General features: G+C 44.1%; 1 protein-coding gene across 1 annotated transcript; it reads right to left on the minus strand.

The window, feature by feature from the left end:
• Positions 1-1,355: 1,355 nt before the first annotated feature.
• On the minus strand, positions 1,356-25,991 carry LOC115135344 (rho GTPase-activating protein 22). The gene is made up of 10 exons (XM_029669959.2): positions 25,754-25,991; positions 19,509-19,687; positions 18,431-18,518; positions 11,047-11,172; positions 10,650-10,866; positions 10,133-10,265; positions 9,942-10,015; positions 7,328-7,449; positions 5,408-6,590; positions 1,356-5,259 (listed from the first exon to the last, which is right to left on the minus strand). Exons 1-10 carry the CDS (start codon positions 25,794-25,796, stop codon positions 5,043-5,045), a joined length of 2,382 nt encoding a protein of 793 aa, XP_029525819.1. The 5' UTR covers positions 25,797-25,991; the 3' UTR covers positions 1,356-5,042.
• Positions 25,992-26,213: the final 222 nt, after the last annotated feature.

Raw genomic sequence — 26,213 nt, forward strand, 5'->3', positions numbered from 1 at the left:
CGTTCATCCACCTCTGGCCTGCTCGCCTCCCTACCACTGAGGAAGTACAGTTCCCGCGCAGCCCAGTCAAAACTGTTCGCTGCTCTGGCCCCCCAATGGTGGAACAAACTCCCTCACAACGCCAGGACAGCGGAGTCAATCACCACCTTCCGGAGACACCTGAAACCCCACCTCTTTCAGGAATACCTAGGATAGGATAAAGTAATCCTTCTCACCCCCCTTAAAAGATTTAGATGCACTATTGTAAAGTGGCTGTTCCACTGGATGTCTTAAGGTGAACGCACCAATTTGTAAGTCGCTCTGGATAAGAGCGTCTGCTAAATGACTTAAATGTAAATGTAAATGTAAATGGGGGTAAACAAAGAACAGCGCTGTAGCTGTTCAATGTGAAAGGTTCTTTATCATACAACAATAAGCGATTTTATGTTTATTAATGCGATAATGTTCAGAGAGTGCATTTAGGTGAAAGTATTCCTTTCTAAATATATGTTACCCAAGGATTAATAGAGAGCAAGTGCGTTAATCATTTTTTCTCCTAAATGGTATTATAAATGTATCAACTTTTAAAGCAACATTACTTACCCATGTTTCCTCCAACTACAGTGTATGATATGCCATTTTAAATCTCAGAGTCTGTACTTTTATCCAATGTAAAAATAAAAAAAACACACAACTTCAAATTTTAGAACCTAAGACACATTTTAAGGTTGAATTTTACATTAGTTTACAATTAGACAACTTTATTACAAAAGTAATAGGGGGGAATTCCGACCCGAGTTAAGCGCACGGAAACAGAACGTTATTCGCTGTTTTTGCACCTTTTTTTATGGAAGTGAACTGGGAAAGTGAAAGAGTGAAAGAGCTAGATTGCTACCTCTATGCTAACGTTATCTAGTTATAGAGCTACAGCATTTAGCGCACGTTTTCCATCTAAATAACACTGATAAAACGAACCAAATGTAAACATGCTAACTGCTGAGGCTTTCATAGATAGTACAAGCCTATGGGAACGAGTCGGTTTCAAGGTGTTTGTGGGGGCTGTGCGTTGCAGTAATGCAGTCTGTCTGTGGCTCAGGGAGTTTTCTATATGGCTGGTGAGAACATTGTAAGGACATCACAAAAGATAAGTTTGCAAAACACAAAAACTGTCCAGTTGTGTGGATGATTTCTACAGTGTTTCTTTTATGGTGCAAAAAAAAAACTTTCACCTGGTGTTTTCAAGAACGTTATCACAGTTCCATGATTAGTGAGGATTATTAGGGTATATTTATAGGACTACTGTTTAACCCCTATTGTACACTTTTCTCACCTTTCAAACCTTAAAACAAAACGTGAAAAAAGCATGTGAAAAAAGCTTGGTTTTGAAACACGTGAACAAATCACATATATCTTTTATTTATTTGTTTGACATGTGAAATGTTCATGAGTCTGACTTGGTTTTCGGACACCACTTCCAAGGGATCGAACAGGACCAACCCTACTTAGCTTCAGAAGCAAACCAGAAGTGCGATACAGGGTGCTATGTTGCTAGAATAAGTGTGCTAAAACTTGCAACTGGAAAAAAGGCCAGGTTAACAATCAAAGATAGGGAAAATTGCAGGAAAGAGGGAGATGTTTTATTTATTTGCGTTATCAAAAAATGTTTAACTGAAAACACTTTTTTGCATCCATTTACAATTTATTGCTCTCGCATTAAAAATGTTTTCCTTGCAATATTTTGTTTTGCTTTCAATATCATTATTTTTGTTTGCAACAATAACAATTTTCTTCTCGACTTCAATTTTGCTTGATACTAATGGCACAAAAGTAACTCACTCACTAGAGGATTGCACCATATAATGACACTACTACTCTATTAAAGGTGTTTAAAGCGGCAACATGAAATAAGTGTGATCCTACCACAGTTTTGCAAAAAAAATGTAAGGCCTGGGGCTGGAGAAATGCAACTGCTCTCAAATCCATAGACGCTATGGCTGCAAGAACTGACCATCTATGATTTCAATATTATAGTTTAAAGCATGTTTTTAGGTTATATATGGTTTGTTTACATTTACTTTGTAAATGTGGAGTTTTCTGACATGAGAATGCAAATTAGATTCACTTTCACATGTTGGAATTGCAAACAATCACATGTAAAAAAAAAATGAATTTGCAGTTTCAAATATTTCACATTAAATTCTCACTTTCACATGTTGGAATTGCAAGTTCACGTGAAAAACAATCACATGTAAAAGTTTTTACATGAATCTACCAATTAAAATGTTTACATGTGAGAGGTTTTCACGTGGGAAAATGTTCTATTGTTTTATTCACCATTATTTTGCGCGTAAAGGCTCTACAAAACAGTTTTTTTTTCCTAACCCTAAATAATACAAGTTCAGAGCATTTTAAATATACCAATAGATGCTGAAAATGAGACATATGTGTGTATTTACATGACTCATTAAATGATCATTAAATTATCCATAATTTTCTGAACCGTTCTCTACTTACAGTGCCTTCGCAAAGTATTCAGACCTCTTGACTTTTTCTACATTGTGTTAAGTGTCAGCCTTATTCTAAATGCAAAAAAAGAATCCTCAGCAATCTACACACAATAACCCATAATGACAAAGCGAAAACAGTTTAAAAAAACAACATTTTTGCACATTTATAAAATATAAAAATCAGAAATACCTTATTTACATAAGTAATCAGACCCTTTGCTATGAGACTCGAAATTGAGCTCAGGTGCATCCTGTTTCCATTGATCATCCTTGAGATGTTTCTACAACTTGATTGGCGTCCACCTGTGGTAAATTCAACTGATTGGACATGATTTGGAAATGCACACACCTGTCTATATACAGTCCCACAGTTGACAGTGCATGTCAGAGCAAAAACCAAGACATGAGGTTGAAATAATTGTCTGTAGAGCTCAGAGACAGGATTGTGTCGAGGCACAGATCTGGGGAAGGGTACAAAAAATGTCTGCAGCATTGAAGGTACCCAAGAACACAGTGGCCTCCATCATCCTTAAATGGAAGAAGTTTGGAACCACCAAAGCTCTTCCTAGAGCTGGCCGCACGGCCAAACTGAGAAATCGGGGGAGAAGGGCCTTGGTCAAGGAGGTGACCAAGAACGCGATGTTCACTCTGACAGAGCTCTAGAGTTTTTCTGTGGAGATGCGAGAATCTTCCATAAGGACAACCATCTCTACAGCACTCCACCAATCAGGCCTTTATGGTAGAGTGGCCAGATGGTAGCCACTCCTCATTAAAAGGCACATGACAGCCCGCTTGGAGTTTGCCAAAAGGCACCTAAAGACGGCCAGACAAAGATAAACAAGATTCTCTGGTCTGATGAAACCAAGATTGAACTCTTTGGCCTGAATGCCAAGCATCACATCTGGAGGAAACCTGGCCTACGGTGAAGCATGGGGGTGGCAGCATCATGCTGTGGGGATATTTTTCAGCGGCAGTGTCTCGGAGACTAGTCAGGATCGAGGCAAAGATGAACAGAGAAAAGTACAGAGAGATCCTTGATGAAAACCTGCTCCAGAGAGCTCAGGACCTCAGAGCCTAAGCACATATTCAAGACAATACAGGAGGGTCTTCGGGACAAGTCTCTGAATGTCCCTGAGTGGCCCAGCCAGAGCCCGGACTTGAACCCGATCTCTGGAGAGGCCTGAAAATAGCTGTGCAGTGACTCTCCCCATCCAACCTGACAGGGCTTGAGAGGATCTGCAGAGAAGAATGGGAGAATCTCCCCAAATACAGGTGTGCCAAGTTTGTAACGTCATACCCAAGAATAATTTATGCTGTAATCGCTGCAAAAGGTGCTTCAACAAAGTACTGAGTAAAGGGTCTGAATACTTATGTACATTTGCACAAAAACATTTTTTTTTTGCATTGTCATTATGGGATATTGTGTGTAGACTGATGAGGGGAAAAAACTATTTAATCAATTTTAGAACAAGGCTGTAACGTAACAAAATGTGGAAAAAGTCAAGGGCTCTGAATACTTTCCAAAGGCACTGTATATTCTAGTGAGTCTGTTGAGAAAATTCAAATTAAAGGTACACCTAATTTAAAGGGGTAACGTACTGAAAACCCTATTCAATGAAAACTCCACAAGAAAATCTATTAGCTAGCAAGTGGGAGGGTTTTCAGCAGTCGAATTACATTTATTCTGAGTGTGCAAGGGAACCACACCTTCAAAGCCCTTTACGCACCTGCATAAGGTAAGTCTGAATAGGAACTACTGAGAAGTGTGTAGGAAAGGCGTGCGTAGGAAATATACACCTTTCCTACGTCTGAATCGGGCCCATATTGAATTGTGTTAGGAGATGTATCTACTTCTTGGATAGTTGCATCTGAGCCACTGGCTTAATCCTATTCTTTAACTTTTATTTTTGGTTGAGTTAGAGAAGTGAATCCAACATACAATTTGTCGACAAGTTTATAGGCTATTTATAGTATTTCAAAAGTGACATTGAATTGTGTTTGGTTGTCAACACAACCAAATATCAACATTTGAAGGAGATGTGTCTTCTGCTTGGATAGTTCCATCTGTGCCACTGATTTAGTCTGGCTTTAATTCCAGTTTGTGGAATAAGTGGAGATCTCTTAACAATCATTCTCGCAATAGAACATTGGTGATAGTCAGTGACAAATATCATAGTTCCGCAGGGCTACGCTTGGTTAAAACCCTGGATGGGAGACCAACAGGTAGCTATAGATACATTATCCAGTAGGAAGTGCTGCCCAGCCTATAGTTATTTTTTATCGTGGATATAAGGTTGAAGATCTGATGTTTTCTTAAAGGTACAAGTTCAACATATTTGATACAAGGTTTGTCTATTTTGAAATTTGGTTACCAGGAGGAAATATCACCCTCAAAACAACATTTTACGTTCATTACTTTTTTCAAATTGAATGCATTTTCCACATAAATTCTATGTCGCTATACGTTGACATATTATGTTGAAACAACAGTGAGTCATTCAGTTTGTGCCCAGTTTGTAGGCTTTTGCTCGGTGGGCTAATGCTGTCTGCTCAGGTCTAGCTGGTATCTGTGCCAGTGGTCAGGTTCCCCAGTGTAGCAAATAACTCTTCCATCTCTTTCTGCAGGAGAACATTCCGAGTCTCAGCATCTTGCCTTGCGCGTTCCGAGTTCCCCAGTTGGATCTCCAACATGAATAACCTCTTCTTCTCCTGGCCTAGATCCTCTTCTAAACGACCAGACTGGAGACGAAGACCTGAACACGAATCCTCTAACCTGAGAACATCAAGAGAGAGAGGTTTGAGAGTACAGCAGACACACACGCGTGGATGTGCACACATGCATGTATGTGCACACACTCACATATACACAAACACCACAACATAACATTGCCATATCAACAAGAACACAAGCTAGTTCTTACTTGTGTATGCGTGTCTCATAGCTGATCCTCTGTCTCCTCAGCTCCTCCTTCAACTCCGTCACCAGGCTGAACAGACCCTCATTGACCCCTGACCTCTGACCTCTGATGTCATCCCCAGGGTCACCCTCATTCCAGTCAGCGCTGCTCACACACAGCTCTAGAGGAGAGCTACTGTCCTCAGGTATCGAGGGTCCTGCCACAGACTGCCCTGACCCTAAACCCGAAATCAGTGTCCCGTGCTCACTTCCTGTAGATTCAGCCAATGGGATCTCACAAGAGGTCCAGGGGGAGGGGCTGCCAATGGGCAAGCTCAGACTGCAGGGAGTGACATTAACGTTATCATAGGTCGAGAGCCTGTTGGAATGGGGGGAGTTTCTGACAGATTGGGAGGGCTTTATATTGGGACAGGAGGAGACTATAGTAGAACAGGAGGAGTCTATATGTAAAGGAGATGAGTCTTTTAGCATGCTTCTTTGGGAGACTTTTAGTGACAAAGAGGACTCAGTATATGAGTCTAGCAGAGAATCTATATGTGTCTCTTTCAGGCAAAGCGAGGACTCTTTGAGTCGTTCGCCAGTCGAAGCGGTCCGTCGGTGACTCCGGAAGGACGTCAGGCCATTCATCAGCCAGTGGCCTCCGGTGACTGTCGACACATCAACTGCTGACCCCCCCAACTTCCCCCTTACCCCCCCTGACCCGGACCTACCCTTCAAAGAGGACCTCCATGAAGACTGGCTTTTGGACTGTTTACTGGGGCCGAGGTCTGCGCCACTACCACCCGAGAGTTTTATTTCGCTCTTTCCTTCACTCTTTCTCTCCGTCTTTTCTTCTGTTCTTCCACCATTCATTCCCTCAGAATATCCCTCTGTTCTTTCCTTGGGGGTTGATCCAGGGCGGTCAGTGTCAAGAGAGGACACTGCGGAGGTCAGGAGGGGTTGAAGTGGCTCCTGACTTGGGGTGTTAGGGGTCTGTTCCAGGGATGGATAGTCCTTGGTGGGGTTGGGGGGCAGGATGTCCTCCTGTGAGAGCCATTCCACCCTGCAGCGCTGAATCGGGGAGACCCGGGGATAGGGAGTTGGAGAAGGGGCAGTTTGGTCCTCCCTGGGAGTCTCTGCCTGCCCCTGGTACAGACGAGAGTGTTCACTGATCAGTACAGTCATCAGGTGCTGCACCTGGGAACTACCTGCAGGATGCAATAAAAAGCTAATCGTTAGTTAGAGGATTTGTATGTACCCCTTTTCCAGTGTGGGATTCTAGCTTGAAATGTCAAAACATAATATTGTTCAATCTCATGGCTCCTAAGGAGGGAGGCAAAGGGTTTCGGGTGGATTAGGGAGGAGCAAGGAATTCGGCCCGAGGTCAGGTCAGATGAAGTGAGAAGGAATAGTCCTATCCCACATGCATATATTTCCATGCCCACGAAGGTTCTAGCATGAGGCAGGGCCATGACTACACCAATGAGAGGAACCAGTTAAGTTCCTGACTAGCAACAAAGTACTTATTGGCTGTCGAGATGTGCAAGGAGTTGAACATTCCTAGTAGGAGGGTATAAATATATGTGCTTGTGTAAACATGTCTTTGTAGCTGTTTGACGCAGTGGGTGAATAAACTTGGTTTCAGCTTTTCCTAGTTGTCCGTTTGAGTTTTTACTCAATTTGTTCAGAACCTAACACCAAACAATGAAAATGCTTTCTCCAGCCTAATCCCACAGATTATAGCAAAAAAAGTAGCAGGGCTGCTGTTTAGCTGACAAATACATGATATCATATATTGGCTTTAAACTCTTTAAACAATGCATACCTTCTCACTGATATTGTAAAAATAAAAGTTTAAACTTGAGAAAATCCCCTCTATGTAAAATGTTGCGGTTAGTTTGCTCATAGCACTTGTCATCACAGAGAAAAATGTGCTGGTATCTACCCTCCATCATGATCTGTGGGTCTTCCATCTTGGGTCGGAAGATGTTGGGCCCGAACACAGTGGCCAGGTTCTGAACACTCATCTTGTTCTGACTTGAGTGGGACTGGACCTCATCTAGGAATCTATAGTGCACACACACACATGCAAGCACACACACATATATATGCACGCACATGTAAAGGCTGGTAAGAATAAAACCGAGGAGAAATATAAATATCCCCCCGAAGCAACATTTTTATTTCCTCCAAGATTGTCTGAAAATCTCAACTCTTGTATGTTCAGTTGGATTCAAACTGAGACAGATACAGTATGAGAAGTGGTGGTGAGTCATGCTGTTGCCACAGTCTGTGTGATCTGCCTCATTCTGCTGTCTCAGCTGCCTGTTGATGCCATTAAACATCTATTTCAAGTCTTAACCCTTTAACTGGCACAACAAGAAGAAAAAATCTGCAAAATGATTGTTCTGCGAAATATGTGTATTTAGCCTCACTACATATAGGCCATAAATGAATCATTTGTGTTTACATTACTTAAACTTTGATAGATAACACAGGGCAAACATCTCAACCAGCAGGTTGAGCTGCCCAATTAGAGTAAACTGTATTGGAATTTGCATATACTTTTTAAATAATAAAAAAAAAAACATTAATTTACATTATGTCTGCTTAATTGACTTATAATGGAAGATAAGCTTAGTTATATAAGGATATGAAATGTTAATAAAATATGCTACATTTGTGTGTCAAAATCTGAAAATTCAAATGCATGTAAATGTATGCATTTACAGTGCCTTGCGAAAGTATTCGGCCCCCTTGAACTTTGTGACCTTTTGCCACATTTCAGGCTTCAAACATAAAGATATAAAACTCTATTTTTTTGTGAAGAATAAACAACAAGTGGGACACAATCATGAAGTGGAACGACATTTATTGGATATTTCAAACTTTTTTAACAAATCAAAAACTGAAAAATTGGGCGTGCAAAATTATTCAGCCCCCTTAAGTTAATACTTTGTAGCGCCACCTTTTGCTGCGATTACAGCTGTAAGTCGCTTGGGGTATGTCTCCATCAGTTTTGCACATCGAGAGACTGAAATTTTTTCCCATTCCTCCTTGCAAAACAGCTCGAGCTCAGTGAGGTTGGATGGAGAGCATTTGTGAACAGCAGTTTTCAGTTCTTTCCACAGATTCTCAATTGGATTCAGGTCTGGACTTTGACTTGGCCATTCTAACACCTGGATATGTTTATTTTTGAACCATTCCATTGTAGATTTTGCTTTATGTTTTGGATCATTGTCTTGTTGGAAGACAAATCTCCGTCCCAGTCTCAGGTCTTTTGCAGACTCCATCAGGTTTTCTTCCAGAATGGTCCTGTATTTGTCTCCATCCATCTTCCCATCAATTTTAACCATCTTCCCTGTCCCTGCTGAAGAAAAGCAGGCCCAAACCATGATGCTGCCACCACCATGTTTGACAGTGGGGATGGTGTGTTCAGGGTGATGAGCTGTGTTGCTTTTACGCCGAACATAACGTTTTGCATTGTTGCCAAAAAGTTCAATTTTGGTTTCATCTGACCAGAGCACCTTCTTCCACATGTTTGGTGTGTCTCCCAGGTGGCTTTAAACAACACTTTTTATGGATATCTTTAAGAAATGGCTTTCTTCTTGCCACTCTTCCATAAAGGCCAGATTTGTGCAATATACGACTGATTGTTGTCCTATGGACAGAGTCTCCCACCTCAGCTGTAGATATCTGCAGTTCATCCAGAGTGATCATGGGCCTCTTGGCTGCATCTCTGATCAGTCTTCTCCTTGTATGAGCTGAAAGTTTAGAGGGACGGCCAGGTCTTGGTAGATTTGCAGTGGTCTGATACTCCTTCCATTTCAATATTATCGCTTGCACAGTGCTCCTTGGGATGTTTAAAGCTTGGGAAATCTTTTTGTATCCAAATCCGGCTTTAAACTTCTTCACAACAGTATCTCGGACCTGCCTGGTGTGTTCCTTGTTCTTCATGATGCTCTCTGCGCTTTTAACGGACCTCTGAGACTATCACAGTGCAGGTGCATTTATACGGAGGCTTGATTACACACAGGTGGATTGTATTTATCATCATTAGTCATTTAGGTCAACATTGGATCCTTCAGAGATCCTCACTGAACTTCTGGAGAGAGTTTGCTGCACTGAAAGTAAAGGGGCTGAATAATTTTGCACGCCCAATTTTTCAGTTTTTGATTTGTTAAAAAAGTTTGAAATATCCAATAAATGTCGTTCCACTTCATGATTGTGTCCCACTTGTTGTTGATTCTTCACAAAAAAATACAGTTTTATATCTTTATATTTGAAGCCTGAAATGTGGCAAAAGGTCGCAAAGTTCAAGAGGGCCGAATACTTTCGCAAGGCACTGTACAGTTTAATGACATGTACGGAATGATATTATGAAACATATTGAAGATAACAGGCAGACAGTAAATAATGATATGGATTTTTTATGTATTATATTTGCACAGACAAAAAAATCCCATAAAAATATGTCTTTATTGCCCATTATCACTAGCTTTGACTTAATAGCATTCCTTTAATGGGCAACTCAACCATCTGGTAGAGCATATTTTTACCTGCAGACGTATCTGAGGAGGTTGTAGTTGACCTGAGGAAGACTCTTCAACTGCCTGCCCAGTTCAAGGATCCCCTTCAAAAAGACAAAGCCCCAATATCATTATTCATTAGGATTTGAATGAGAGCATTACTACTTTGAAAAGGGGCACGTGTGTGTGTGTCACACACACACACACACACACACACACACCTCCTCCTGGTCCTTGGCCAGGAGCTGAGCAGTGGAGAGGAACTCTGTGTATTTGTTGAAAGGCACCACAGGCTCTGGCAGCTCTCTGAGGTACAGCTTCAGCAGGGACGCCACCGTGTGGACATCAGTGTTACTGTTAAACATAAGAATTATGACTGATTTACAATAGAGCTCATCTACCTGTCTGTGTTGTGTATTTAAATTAGTTTTTAACCTTTATTTAACTAGGAAAGTCAGTTAAGGACAAATTCTTATTTACAATGACTGCCTACCACGGCCAAACCCTAACCCGGACGACACTGGGCCAATTGTGCGCAGCTCTTTGGGACCCCCAATCATGGCCGGTTGTGATACAGCCTGGAATCGAACCAGGGTCTGTAGTGACGCCTCTAGCACTGAGATGCAGTGCCTTAGACCGCTGCGCCGCTCGGGAGCCCCCCAAAATGTTGTGTTTTACGTTGTGTTATGCTGTGTTACCTGTGAAGGAAAAGTTGATGTGAAGGGAAAGGACTTCTACCTGCCAAACAGTGGTTTCTCCCCGCAGTTAAAGGCGTCCTGCAGCTCTCGTACGTGATTGGTCTGTCCAGGCATTCTGAACAGCCCCTCCTCCGTTAGGCCGTGCTGGTGTATAAAACACACACACTGCTGCACCAGCAGAGGCACCAGAGGCTTGCTGCTGCTGCCACACCCACTCTCACACTGCATTGTCTCCTCTAAATGCTGCCCAAAAATACCTAGAGCAATGACACCCAGATTCCAAGAACACACACACACACACACACACACACACACACACACACACACACACACAATCAACTTGCTCTTACAGGACTTTACATGTTTGTGTGTGTGTGTGTCTGTGTCTGTGTGTGTATTTGTGTTTGAGTATGTGTATGAGCATGTGTGTGTGTTACCTCCTCCTAGCGGGGCCCATATAGCTCTTCGTATGGCTCTGACCCATTCCTCCATGTCACTCTGAGACTTAGCCATCAACAGGAAAGACTCGCTCAGACCTGAACGATCCCTCTCTCCACTGCCTCCTGCAAACACACACACACACACACACACACACACACACACACACACACACACACACACACACACACACACACACACACACACACACACACACACCCTGTGTGAGCAACCGATATGCCGCCAACACTGTACATTTCAACACTTACTCTTCAGTCTCTGAGGGGATTTAAAAACAATGCATGAATCACTAGCATCAAGTATGGCAGGTGGAAATTGATTAATTGAATCTGTATGCTTGGTACATTGTCATTGGTAACTATATGCAGAGTGCACTGATGATGTCTTCATGAGCACTGATGCCATCTACATAGTACGTTGTCATTGGTATTGTCAGTGTCATCATGCAATGCTCTGTGCTTATGTGCCATACAAAGAGCCTTTAACAGTGGTGCCAATCTTTGTATTTTTCTGAGTAGACCACTAGATGTTGGTGGTGCAACTATGCCAGTGACACTGTGAACCATCTGATCCTCCACTCCACCCTCTCAGGGCTGGATGTCTCAGGCTCTGTACACTCTTGGATTGCATCCTACCTGGCAGGCCGCGCCTACCAGGTGACGTGGAGAGGATCTGTGTCTGCACCACGCACTCTCTCTACTGGTGTCCCCCAGGGCTCGGTTCTTAGGCCTCTTCTCTCTATACATCAAGTCACTCGGCTCCATCATATCCTCACATGGTGTCTCCAATCATTGCTATGCGGATGACACTCAACTACTTTTCTCCTTCCCCCTTCTGACACCCAGGTGGTGACATGCATCTCTGCATGCCTGGCAGATATCTCAACTTGGATGTCGGCCCACGACTTCAAGCTCAACCTCGACAAGATGGAGCTGATCTTCCTCCCGGGGAAGGCCTGCCACTTAAAGACCTCTCCACAGTGTCGCCCTCCTCTGAAACCAATCCAGAACGCTGCAGCCCGCCTGGTTTTCAACTTTCCCAAGGCCCACTGGCTTCCAATCGCAGCTTGCATCCACTACAAGACCATGGTGCATACCTACGGAACAGCAAGAGGAACTGTCCCTCCCTACCATCAGGCTATGGTCAAACCCTACACCCCAACCCGAGCATTCTGTTCTGCCACCCAACCTCCTCTTCACCACGACCCCCCCCCCCCCCAAAAAAAAACAGCACTAGCTCTGTACTTTCTATACTGTGATATGGGGTTGTCCCACCTAGCTATCTTAAGCTGAATGCACTAACTGTAAGTCGCTCTGGATAAGAGCTAAATTACATTTACATTTACATTTACATTTAAGTCATTTAGCAGACGCTCTTATCCAGAGCGACTTACAAATTGGTGCGTTCACCTTAAGACATCCAGTGGAACAGCCACTTTACAATAGTGCATCTAAATCTTTTAAGGGGGGTGAGAAGGATTACTTTATCCTATCCTAGGTATTCCTGAAAGAGGTGGGGTTTCAGGTGCCTCCGGAAGGTGGTGATTGACTCCGCTGTCCTGGCGTCGTGAGGGAGTTTGTTCCACCATTGGGGGGCCAGAGCAGCGAACAGTTTTGACTGGGCTGCGCAGGAACTGTACTTCCTCAGTGGTAGGGAGGCGAGCAGGCCAGAGGTGGATGAACGCAGTGCCCTTGTTTGGGTGTAGGGCCTGATCAGAGCCTGGAGGTACTGAGGTGCCGTTCCCCTCACAGCTCTGTAGGCAAGCACCATGGTCTTGTAGCGGATGCGAGCTTCAACTGGAAGCCAGTGGAGAGAGCGGAGGAGCGGGGTGACTTGAGAGAACTTGGGAAGGTTGAACACCAGACGGGCTGCGGCGTTCTGGATGAGTTGTAGGGGTTTAATGGCACAGGCAGGGAGCCCAGCCAACAGCGAGTTGCAGTAATCCAGACGGGAGATGACAAGTGCCTGGATTAGGACCTGCGCTGCTTCCTGTGTGAGGCAGGGTCGTACTCTGCGGATGTTGTAGAGCATGAACCTACAAGAACGGGCCACCGCCTTGATGTTAGTTGAGAACGACAGGGTGTTGTCCAGGATCACGCCAAGGTTCTTAGCGCTCTGGGAGGAGGACACAATGGAGTTGTCAACCGTGATGGCGAGATCATGGAATGGGCAGACGTTCCCCGGGAGGAAGAGCAGCTCCGTCTTGCCGAGGTTCAGCTTGAGGTGGTGATCCGTCATCCACACTGATATGTCTGCCAGACATGCAGAGATGCGATTCGCCACCTGGTCATCAGAAGGGGGAAAGGAGAAGATTAATTGTGTGTCGTCTGCATAGCAATGATAGGAGAGACCATGTGAGGTTATGACAGAGCCAAGTGACTTGGTGTATAGCGAGAATAGGAGAGGGCCTAGAACAGAGCCCTGGGGACGCCAGTGGTGAGAGCGCGTGGTGAGGGAGACAGATTCTCGCCACGCCACCTGGTAGGAGCGACCTGTCAGGTAGGACGCAATCCAAGTGTGGGCCGCGCCGGAGATGCCCAACTCGGAGAGGGTGGAGAGGAGGATCTGATGGTTCACAGTATCGAAGGCAGCCGATAGGTCTAGAAGGATGAGAGCAGAGGAGAGAGAGTTAGCTTTAGCAGTGCGGAGGGCCTCCGTGATACAGAGAAGAGCAGTCTCAGTTGAATGACTAGTCTTGAAACCTGACTGATTTGGATCAAGAAGGTCATTCTGAGAGAGATAGCGGGAGAGCTGGCCAAGGACGGCACGTTCAAGAGTTTTGGAGAGAAAAGAAAGAAGGGATACTGGTCTGTAGTTGTTGACATCGGAGGGATCGAGTGTAGGTTTTTTCAGAAGGGGTGCAACTCTCGCTCTCTTGAAGACAGAAGGGACGTAGCCAGCGGTCAGGGATGAGTTGATGAGCGAGGTGAGGTAAGGGAGAAGGTCTCCGGAAATGGTCTGGAGAAGAGAGGAGGGAATAGGGTCAAGCGGGCAGGTTGTTGGGCGGCCGGCCGTCACAAGACGCGAGATTTCATCTGGAGAGAGAGGGGAGAAAGAGGTCAGAGCACAGGGTAGGGCAGTGTGAGCAGAACCAGCGGTGTCGTTTGACTTAGCAAACGAGGATCGGATGTCGTCGACCTTCTTTTCAAAATGGTTGACGAAGTCATCTGCAGAGAGGGAGGAGGGGGGAGGGGGAGGAGGATTCAGGAGGGAGGAGAAGGTGGCAAAGAGCTTCCTAGGGTTAGAGGCAGATGCTTGGAATTTAGAGTGGTAGAAAGTGGCTTTAGCAGCAGAGACAGAAGAGGAAAATGTAGAGAGGAGGGAGTGAAAGGATGCCAGGTCCGCAGGGAGGCGAGTTTTCCTCCATTTCCGCTCGGCTGCCCGGAGCCCTGTTCTGTGAGCTCGCAATGAGTCGTCGAGCCACGGAGCAGGAGGGGAGGACCGAGCCGGCCTGGAGGATAGGGGACATAGAGAATCAAGGGATGCAGAAAGGGAGGAGAGGAGGGTTGAGGAGGCAGAATCAGGAGATAGGTTGGAGAAGGTTTGAGCAGAGGGAAGAGATGATAGGATGGAAGAGGAGAGAGTAGCGGGGGAGAGAGAGCGAAGATTGGGACGGCGCGATACCATCCGAGTAGGGGCAGTGTGGGAAGTGTTGGATGAGAGCAAGAGGGAAAAGGATACAAGGTAGTGGTCGGAGACTTGGAGGGGAGTTGCAGTGAGGTTAGTGGAAGAACAGCATCTAGTAAAGATGAGGTTGAGCGTATTGCCTGCCTTGTGAGTAGAGGGGGAAGGTGAGAGGGTGAGGTCAAAAGAGGAGAGGAGTGGAAAGAAGGAGGCAGAGAGGAATGAGTCAAAGGTAGACGTGGGGAGGTTAAAGTCGCCCAGAACTGTGAGAGGTGAGCCGTCCTCAGGAAAGGAGCTTATCAAGGCATCAAGCTCATTGATGAACTCTCCGAGGGAACCTGGAGGGCGATAAATGATAAGGATGTTAAGCTTGAAAGGGCTGGTAACTGTGACAGCATGGAATTCAAAGGAGGCGATAGACAGATGGGTAAGGGGAGAAAGAGAGAATGACCACTTGGGAGAGATGAGGATCCCGGTGCCACCACCCCGCTGACCAGAAGCTCTCGGGGTGTGCGAGAACACGTGGGCGGACGAAGAGAGAGCAGTAGGAGTAGCAGTGTTATCTGTGGTGATCCATGTTTCCGTCAGTGCCAAGAAGTCGAGGGACTGGAGGGAGGCATAGGCTGAGATGAACTCTGCCTTGTTGGCCGCAGATCGGCAGTTCCAGAGGCTACCGGAGACCTGGAACTCCACGTCGGTCGTGCGCGCTGGGACCACCAGATTAGAGTGGCCACGCGGTGTGGAGCGTTTGTATGGTCTGTGCAGAGAGGAGAGAACAGGGATAGACAGACACATAGTTGACAGGCTACAGAAGAGGCTACGCGAATGCAAAGGAGATTGGAATGACAAGTGGACTACACGTCTCGAATGTTCAGAAAGTTAAGCTTACGTAGCAGGAATCTTATTGACTAAAATAATTCAAATGATACAGTACTGCTGAAGTAGGCTAGCTGGCAGTGGCTGCGTTGTTGTTGTTCGATCTCTCTATAGTGCTGTTTCTTGTATTATGGTCTCTTGTTTCTTTAGAGGTTTCACTTTGTTGTCCTTTTTCTTTTCCTTTTTCTTCTGTCCTTATTTTGTCTTCCTTTCTTCTGTTAATTCTTCAAGAGCCTGTCTTTTTGGTTTGTTCCTTGTTTTGTCTTCTATTGAGTCTTGCAGTTTTCTCTTGATTTTTTCGATGTATTACTCAAATATAAGATGTTCTGCTCCTAATATCAATCTATTATTATTATTATTATATATTTTTTTATTTAACTAGGCAAGTCAGTTAAGAACAAATTCTTATTGCAATGATGGCCTACCCCTGCCTTCCCTAACCCGGACTACACTGAGACAATTGTGCGCCGCCCAATGGAACTCCCAATCATGGCCTGTTGTGATACAGCCCGGAATCGAACCAGGGTTTGCAGCGAAGCCTCTAGCACTGAGATGCAGTGCCTTAGACCGCTGCGCCACTCGGGAGCCCCTAGATACTACAGGGCATGGTCAGTCCTGTCTGTCTATATGTATGGTGTCAAATGGATCTCTGGAGTCGAGCACGTGCGAGATGGAGCTGTCGAACAAGATCAGACATAATTGAGCAAGCAAACACTGAGTCGAGAGCGCAGAGGATGGGTTCCACAAGCATAAAGGCCAGTCGAGAGCGCAGAATGTGGTCGAGCGAGCAGAGGACGGGTCCCACAAGCGGGTAGGCAGCAGGGGTCACGCAAATTAAAGTTGAGTTGCACTTGCAAGTGTCACTTTGAGTGATCAGAACATTATTGCAACACGCAAAATATGAATTCTAGAACAGAGATTTTAGTTTTGTTTTGCAGATACTTGCTAAACGTCAAGACTCAGAAGTTACGGCGTTCTCACAAATACATTGCATCCCCACATGGATTTCACAATCTCACACCAAACAATATCGCAACTGCAATCGTTCACTTAAATTCGATGTAATGAACAGAGCCTGTAGCATTCTACTGAAACGCAATTCATCAGGTTTCTGGGCCGATCACAGCTTGACTGCTCTCTATTCGGATTTTGACGGTGAAAGGCAAAGTAATGAAGTAGCCTATGAGTCGCCAGAAAACACTAACATCCGGTTTTCAGGGGTACAGTATTTTCAACCAATGTTCCGTTTCCCCTGAAAAACAGGTTAGTGGTGAAGTAGCATTAGGGACAATGGCCAACGGTAAAAATGTAAGCTCTATAGTTTTTCCACGTTCATCTGTACAAACAGAAGTACGCAAGTATAAACACCATGGGACCACGCAGTCGTCATACCGCTCAGGAAGGAGACGCGTTCTCTCTCCTAGAGATGAACGTACTTTGGTGCCAAAAGTGCAAATCAATCCCAGAACAACAGTAAAGAACCTTGTGAAGATGCTGGAGGAAAAAGGTACAAAAGTTTTTATATCCACAGTAAAACGAGTCCTATATCGTCACTTGAAAGGCCACTCAGCAAGGAAGAAGCCACTGCTCCAAAACCACCATAAAAAAAAACATTAAAAAGCCACACTACGGTTTGCAACTGCACATGGGGACAAAGATCGTACTTTTTGGAGAAATGTCCTCTGGTCTGATGAACCAAAAATAGAACTGTTTGGCCATAATGACCAGCGTTATGTTTGGAGGAAAAAGGGGGAGGCTTGCAAGCCGAAGAACACCATCCCAACCGTGAAGCACTGGGGTGGCAGCATCATGTTGTGGGGGTGCTTTGCTGCAGGACTGGTGCACTTTACATTATAGATGGCATCATAAGTGAGGGAAATGATGTGGATATATTGAAGCAACATCTCAAGACATCAGTCAGGAAGTTAAAGTTTGGTCGCAAATGGGTCTTCCAAATGGACAATGACCCCAAGCATACTTCCAAAGTTGAAGGACAACAATGTCAAGGTATTGGAGTGGTCATCACAAAGCCCTGACCTCAATCCCATAGAAAATGTGTGGGCAGAACTGAAAAAATGTGTGCGAGCAAGGAGGCCTACAAACCTGACTCAGTTACACCAGCTCTGTCAGCAGGAATGGGCCAAAATTCACCCAACTTATTGTGGGAAGCTTGTGGAAGGCTACCCGACGCGTTTGAGCCAAGTTAAACAATGTAAAGGCAATGCTACCAAATACTAATTGAGTTTTGTAAACTTCTGACCCACTGGGATGTGATGAAAGAAGTAAAAGCTGAAATAAATCACTCGCTGCTATTATCCTGACTTTTCACATTCTTAAAATAAAGTGGTGATCCTAACTGAGACAGGGAATTGTTACTAGGATTACATGTCAGGAATTGTGAAAAACAGAGTTTAAATGTATTTGGCTGAGGTGTCTGTAAACTTACGACTTCATCTGTAGCTACCAAGACTATCTGCTTTGACCCGTTTTGCACTCACTTTTTTGACTCATCACATACGCTGCTGCTACTGTCTATTTTCTGTCACTTTATTCCTAGTTTTATGTACATACTGTATCTACCTCGATTACCTCATACTCCTGCACATCGACTCGGTACTGATAGCCTGTGTATATAGCCAAGTTGTCATTACTCACGTATTTATTGTTGCTTTTATTATGTGTTTTACTTTTCTACCGTTTCTCTATTGTCTTTCTCTCTGCATTGTTGGGAAGGGCCTGTAAGTAAACATTTCACTGTTAATTTACTCCTGCTGTTTACCAAGCATGTGATGAATACAATTTGATTTGAACCAGGAAGTGCATCATCAGAGGGAGGGCTTAGTTGTCTCCATGGTTTCTTACCTGGACCAATCTCAAACAGGTGGCGACCAGCTTCATCCTGATTGGCCGACAGCTCACTGACCTGACTGCCCTGGAGAATGATGCATCCCTGAGAGAGTGTGAGAGAGAAAGAGAGAGAGAGAGAGAGAGAGAGAGAGAGAGAGAGAGAGAGAGAGAGAGAGAGAGAGAGAGAGAGAGAGAGAGAGAAAGAGAGAGAGAGAGAAAGAGAGAGAGAGAGAGAGAGAGAAAGAAAGAGAGAGAGAGAGAGAGAGAGAGAGAGAGAGAGAGAGAGAGAGAGAGAGAAAGAGAGAGAGAGAGAGAGAGAGAGTGTGAGAGAGAGAGAGACACACAGAGAGAGAGAGAGAGAGAGAGAGAGAGAGAGAGAGAGAGAGAGAGAGAGAGAGAGAGAGAGAGAGAGAGAGAGAGAGTGTGAGAGAGAGAGAGACAGAGAGAGAGAGAGAGAGACAGAGAGAGACAGAGAGAGAGATAGAGACAGAGAGAGAGAGACAGAGAGAGAGAGAGAGAGAGAGACAGAGAGAGAGACAGAGAGACAGAGAGAGAGAGAGAGAGAGAGAGAGAGAGACAGAGAGAGAGAGAGAGAGTGTGAGAGAGAGAGAGAGAGAGACAGAGAGAGAGAGAGAGAGAGAGAGAGAGAGAGACAGAGAGAGAGAGAGAGAGAGAGAGAGAGAGACAGAGAGAGAGAGAGAGAGAGAGAGAGACAGAGAGAGAGAGAGAGAGAGAGAGAGAGAGAGAGAGAGAGACAGAGAGAGAGAGAGAGAGTGTGAGAGAGAGAGAGAGAGAGACAGAGAGAGACAGAGAGAGAGCAACAGAGAGAGACAGAAACAGAGAGACAAAGAAAGGCGAGAATACAGTATTAAAAGGTAGAGCATTGTGTGGTTTGCTATAATCAAATAGAAACATTACTTAACTCTCTGTTTGAAATCACTTAGAGCACAGGGAAGGAAGACGTGCTGTGCACGAAAAACATTACAGAAATGTTACGAAACATTATAGACTCCATCGTCTCCTTTAGTCTTGATATATTTCGAGTGGCTTGAAAGTGTCCTGAATATGTGCATTAAACTAGAGTGTAGTATACCTGAGGTTTAGTCTCATCCTGGTCCTTATAGAAGTACAGTGCTTCAGTGTGGAGAACGAACCACCGCAGCTGCCAGTTCCTCATGATGCTCCTCTGTCTCTTCAGCCAGCCGGCCTTCAACGTCATCTCCTGGCCTAGAGGAGAACTGCAGCGGCCCAGCACCATGCTCTTAGAGCGGGCTGGGGAGTTATAGATGGGGGAGGGGAGAGAAACATGAACACAAACACATTTAACCTATATACATACAAATGCACGCAACACACGCACACACACCATCCCTAATCATTCTCCACTGAGTTCCCTATGAGAACAGTCTGATTCCAGTGTCTGAGCCGTGCATAATGATTTATTCATTATCAACTGGACCAGTCTATTATCAGGGATGGACAACCCTCAGCTGCTGGAGCCCTGCTCTAACACACCTGGATCCTAGTTTATTCTCCACAGAGATGAACACACACATAACCTATGCGTGTACAAAGGCACACACAGCTAGAGCATCCCTAACCCCTATTCACTGAGGTCCCTATAACATGAGAGCAGGCTGATCTCAGAGTCTGAGCCGCACATGCTGATTTATCCATTACTACCTGGACCAGTCTATTATCTGTAATCAAAAACCATCCTGGAGAGCTACTGGCTGTCCAGGCTTTTGCTCTAGCCCTGCTCTAACACACCTGATACAGCCAATGGGGCAGATGATTATAGGAATCAAGTATGTTGAAATAAGGTTGAAACAAAACCCTCCAATCGAGTAGATATAAATGCTGTAGAGGTCCTATGTGTCTCTCTCCAACAGCTCAGAACAACCATAACAGACTGATTAAAAGAGAAATGACACATCAGACACTGGTGTGTATCGGATAAACCTCAGTGTCAGGCTGAGAGAGAGAGAGAGCGAGAGGAGACAGAGAGAAAATCAATTATTTATATTTTTCTTGTTAATTGCACCCCTTGTTTCTGCTGAGGACAGCTCAGGGCTGAGCTCTCTCTCCCTCTCTCCACCTCCCCCTTGTATTTTGCAGAGTCATGATCGCAATGGATTACGTGTACTGCGCAACACATTTGGTCGGTAAAATAACCACTGATCACCATCTTCTCAAGTAAAAACCTTCTTCAAATGCGAGTGGATGAACGACAAGTGCAAGAGTTAAGTGGTGGTACACCATACAGTCTGTGCCTAGTCTCAGTCCTGTGATTCGCTGCCTCCACAGCCATGTCCATCCAGTCATGCATGAAGGTGTGTCACGCTGCGGGCAGGCCTGCCTGCCTGTAGGCCTGGAGCCGTCTACTGCGTCAGTGATTAGTACCGTGTGAGAGAAACTATGTTTATCACTCAGCTGTCGTGATGGACACTTTTAGCCCTTACAGTAGTAGTAAGCTGTGATATACAACAGTAGTAAGTCGACATGTCACACAGCCACAACGACAATTCATCACCGGGAATAAATACAACATCGTAGTATGTACAGTACACTATGATCAGCTCCGTCTTCTATTGAAATATATCCTTCTGAGATAAGAGGGCCAAGCAACCAAATATTTCATTAAGCTATAAGTCCCTAGTGTGGAATTGTACACTGTAAGATGCATATGTATGCATATCCGTAACCAGGGCTCTAAAGTGCGACCATTTTGTTTCCTAGATATTTTGCTATGCAACCTGGAAAGAAAATCACCTAGATAATAACTGTTGTAATGATAGCCTTCACTGTACAGTTGTTTCTGAAAAAGTTAGTGCTGATTCATTCAATTCAAAGGCAACATGTAAATAATATTAAAGGACCAGTGCAGTCATAAACTTGATTTAACTGTGTTTCATACCTACAGTGCCTTCGGAAAGTATTCAGACCCCTTGAATTTTTTCACATTTTGTTAAATTACAGCCTTATTCTAAAATGGATTACATAAATACAAATCCTCATTAATCTACACACAAGACCTCATAGTGATAAAATGAAAACATACTTTTAGAAATTTTAGCAAATACCTTATTTACATAAGTATTTTATTATTTTATTTAACCTTTATTTAACCAGGTAGGCCAGTTGAGAACAAGTTCTCATTTACAATTGCGATCTGGCCAAGATAAAGCAAAGCAGTTCGACACATACAACGACACAGAGTTACACATGGAGTAAAACAAACATACAGTCAATAATACAGTAGAAAACTAAGTCTATATACAATGTGAGCAAGTGAGGTGAGATAAGGGAGGTAAAGGCAAAAAAAAAGGCCATGGTGGCAAAGTAAATACAATATAGCAAGTAAAACACTGGAATGGTAGATTTGCAGTGGAAGAATGTGCAAAGTAGAGATCGAAATAAAGGGATGCAAAGGAGCAAAATAAATAAATAAATACAGTAGGGGAAGAGGTAGTTGTTTGGGCTAAATTATAGATGGGCTATGTACAGGTGCAGGAATCTGTGAGCTGCTCTGACAGCTGGTGCTTAAAGCTAGTGAGGGAGATAAGTGGTTCCAGTTTCAGAGATTTTTGTAGTTCGTTCCAGTCATTGGCAGAAGAGAACTGGAAGGAGAGGCGGCCAAAGGAGGAATTGGTTTTGGGGGTGACCAAAGAAATATACCTGCTGGAGCGCGTGCTACAGGTGGGTGCTGCTATGGTGACCAGCGAGCTGGGATAAGAGGGGACTTTACCTAGCAGGATCTTGTAGATGACCTGGAGCCAGTGGGTTTGGCGACGAGTATTCAGACCCTTTGCTATGAGACTCAAAATGGAGCTCAGGTGCATCCTGTTTACAATGATCATCCTTGAGATGTTTCTACAACTTGATTGAAGTCCACCTGTGGTAAATTCAATTGATTGGACATGATTTGGAAAGGCACACACCTATCTATATAAGGTCCCACAGTTGATAGTGCATGTCAGAGCAAAAACCAAGCCATGAAGTTGAATGAACTGTCCATAGAGCTCAGAGACAGGATTGTGTCGAGGCACAGATCTGGGGAAGGGCAAAAGTGATAGTGTAATATTGTCACCCATCAGACTATTCTTGATTTAATCTTGTCTTTACATAAACTAAATAATATTCTGTAGTTTTTTTCACTATTTTCTACATTGTAGAATAATAGTGAAGACATAAAAACGACTAAATAAGACACGGAATCATGTAGTAACCAAAAAAAGTGTTAAACAAATCTAAATATATTTTAGATTTTAGATTCTTCAAAGTAGCCACCCTTTGCCCAGAGCTTCCAATAGCCTACAGTTAATCTCTTCCCGCAACCTGTTGAGGCTGGCAATTAAAGAGAATGCAAGAGGCTGAATTAAAGAGGTTAATCTCTTCCCGCAACCTGTTGAGGCTGGCAATTAAAGAGAACGCAAGAGGCTGAATTAAAGAGGTTAATCTCTTCCCGCAACCTGTTGAGAAAGGCAAATAAAAGGGAACGCAAGAGGCTGAATTAAAGAGGTTCCAGAACTACTGTATTTGAAGCACCACTCCTTTCTGTCCAGTTTCACAAGGACATTCATTACATGTTCTGATTAAAGGGTGAATTGGCTCTGGAAGCCAAAACAGCCAAATACTCCATCTAAACGTCAATCGATTCTCAATTGCGGTACGGTTCTAGAAACATAAATCACTCTACTTTCATATCACGTCAAAATAATTTCACAAATGTAAAATACACACTTGTTGTACACTGTTTTAACTGGTTTTAACACAGTTGCAGCTGACAACACATTTTTGGAGTCAGTCTTTTATTTACACACAGGTGTTGGGAGACACAGATAGCTAATTAGCACAGGTAGTCCACTCTGTCTTCTGTTTTCCGCAAACAAGCGATGTACCATGGAAATATGGCCGTGTGTATCAATTGAACCTTTTTAAAAATTATTTCTCGCTGATATGTTTCCAAAACCGTACTGCAAACGATACGTGTTAATGTTTAGACTGAGCATTGCAGCTCTTAATAAAACTCCCCCATACAGAAGACGCCTTTGTCCAATGACTCGTATGTGTAATGGAATGGAACTGAGAGTCAGAATCAAGGGCTACAATATCCCCTTATTTTCAATCAGTTCAATTATTTATTTTTCAAGGTCTGAGGCACTTTGATCAGTCATATTCTTCAAGCCCAAGAAACAAACACTTAGCTTCCTAGTACATATGGGAATATAAAAAGGTTTATGAAACACTTTTTGGAGGGTTACTGTTAAAATGATGTATATTTCAAAATAGACAATGATGAATGGAGCATTGGCCCCCAGAGCTCGTGGGCCCCACACCTTGCGGAGGCTGTAGGGGTGTCCGGTTCGCCAGACCCCTCCTAGACAGTCTAGCAAAATTCTTGCTTGAGAAATTGCTCTTTGCTAAGAAGCTATTTTGGTTTCTTTTTTAGTATTGTAATTGAAAGCAATCACAGTAAGGTACTTAAATGTTAAATAGCAATTATTTGATATTGAGATAAAAATGGCTGCATTGGACCTTTAAAGAATGCATCAGTGATTTGTAAACTGAACAAAAATATAAATGCAACATGCAACAATTTCAAAGATTTTACTGAGTTACAGTTCATAGAAGGAAATCAGTCAATTTAAATAAATAAATTAGGCCCTAATATATGGATTCCACGACTGGGCATGGGCCCACCCACTTAAGAAACAGGTCCTCCCACTGGGGAACCAGGCCCAGCCAATCAGAATTACTTTTCCCCCACAAAAGGGCTTCATTACAGACAGAAATAATCCTGAGCACCTCCCTCCCCACGCTCATATGATCCCGCAGGTGAAGAAGCTGTGGAGATGTGGAGGTCATGAGATGGCGTGGTTACACGTGGTATGAGGCCGGTTGGATGGACTGCCAAATTCTCGGAAAAAACGTTATAGGCGGCTTATGGTAGAGACATGAACATTCAATTCCCCGGCAACAGCTCTGTTCGACATTTCTGCAGTAACCATGCCAATTGCACGCACCCTGAAAACGGCACATTTTAGAGTGGCCTTTTATTGTCCCCCAGCACAAGGTGCACCTGTGTAATGATCATGCTGTATAATCAGCTTCTTGATATGCCACACCTGTCAGGTGGGTGGATTATCTTGGCAAAGGAGACTTTCACAAATAAACTTTATATGTCTGAACTCAAAATCAAATAGGCTTCACAAAAATAACATGGTCGCTGTGGTAGATCGTGTATTTTGAAAGGTATTCAGACCCCTTGACTTTTTCCACATTTTGTTACGTTACAACCTTATTATAAAATGTATTAAATTGTTTTCCCCCCTCATCAATCTACACCAAATACCCAATAATGACAAAGCACCTTTGGCAGTGATTACAGCATCAAGTATTCTTGGGTATGACGCTACCAAGCTTGGCACACCTGTATATGAGGAATTTCTCCCATTCTTCTCTGCAGATGCTCTCAAGCTCTGTCAGGTTGTATGGGGAGCATTGCTGCACAGCTATTTTCAGGTTTCTCCAGATATGTTCATTTGGGTTCAAGTCCAGGCTCTGGCTGGGCCACTCAAGGACATTCAGAGACTTGTCCCGAAGCCACTCCTGCGATGCCCCAGTCTGAGGTCCAAAGATGAACTTTGCTCCGTTCATCTTTCCCTCGATCCTGACTAGTCTTCCAATCCATGCCACTGAAAAACATCCCCACAGCATGATGCTGCCACCACCATGCTAAACCGTAGAGATGGTGCCAGGTTTCCTCCAGACGTGATGCTTGGCATTCAGGCCAAATCATTTCAACCTTGGCTTCATCAGACCAGAGAATATTGTTTATCTTGGTCTGAGAGTCTTTAGGTGCCCTTTAGGAAACTCCAAGCGGGCTGTCATGTGCCTTTTACTGAAGAGTGGCTAAAAACCTGTTTTGCTTTGTCATTATAGAGTATTGTGTGTAGATTGATGACACATTTTTTTCATCAATTTTAGAGTAAGGCTTTAACGTAACAAAATGTGGAAAAAGTCAAGTGTTCTGAATACTTGATCAATTGTTATCAATTCCATAAACTTCATTGAGTCTAGCAGAGACTGGAAAAGAGAGAACAGCTCTCATCAGATAGTGGCTTTATCACATGCAAGGAAATGCAATAATCATATCATCCAAAAACAGAAGTAAACTATCACACAGCCAAACCACTAAGAGATAAAGTGTGCTGCATGCATTATGGAGACACAGTTGCTATAACAGTCGCAGAGAGCGTGAGACAGCAAGACCGGCATACTGCCGAGATGCTGCAGAGAGAAAGAGGGGAGGAGAGGATGAAAGGTTGTCCTTACCCCTGCGTGTCTGTCTGTTTTTAGGGCTAAGCATGGTTGTCATTGCAGCGCTAGTCCCATGTCTGGATCCCTCCAGTCACACCGCACACTGCTCTCTCCTCTCACTCTGCTGCCTCACCCTGTTTTTTATTCCCTAAGGCACCACCCTTTCTCTATCTCTCTTCTTCACTGCCACTCAATCTCCTTCCGGGCAAGCACCCTCTCTTTCCACTCTCCCTCTCTTTCTCTGTCTCCTTTCCAGTTACACTCTCTCTCCCTTCCCCTTTCTCTCTCCCCTTCTCTCTCTGTCTCACTAGCCCAGTGTACTTACAGCCCTGCCCAATGAGAGAGAGAGAGAGAGAGAGAGAGAGAGAGAGAGAGAGAGAGAGAGAGAGAGAGAGAGAGAGAGAGAGAGAGAGAGAGATGTATATGTTTAGAGCGATTTAGAGGTTTTGCGAGGGGTAGACTTCTCCTGCACATG

This window comes from Oncorhynchus nerka, linkage group LG10 (assembly GCF_034236695.1).
Source record: "Oncorhynchus nerka isolate Pitt River linkage group LG10, Oner_Uvic_2.0, whole genome shotgun sequence".
Lineage (NCBI taxonomy): Eukaryota > Metazoa > Chordata > Actinopteri > Salmoniformes > Salmonidae > Oncorhynchus > Oncorhynchus nerka.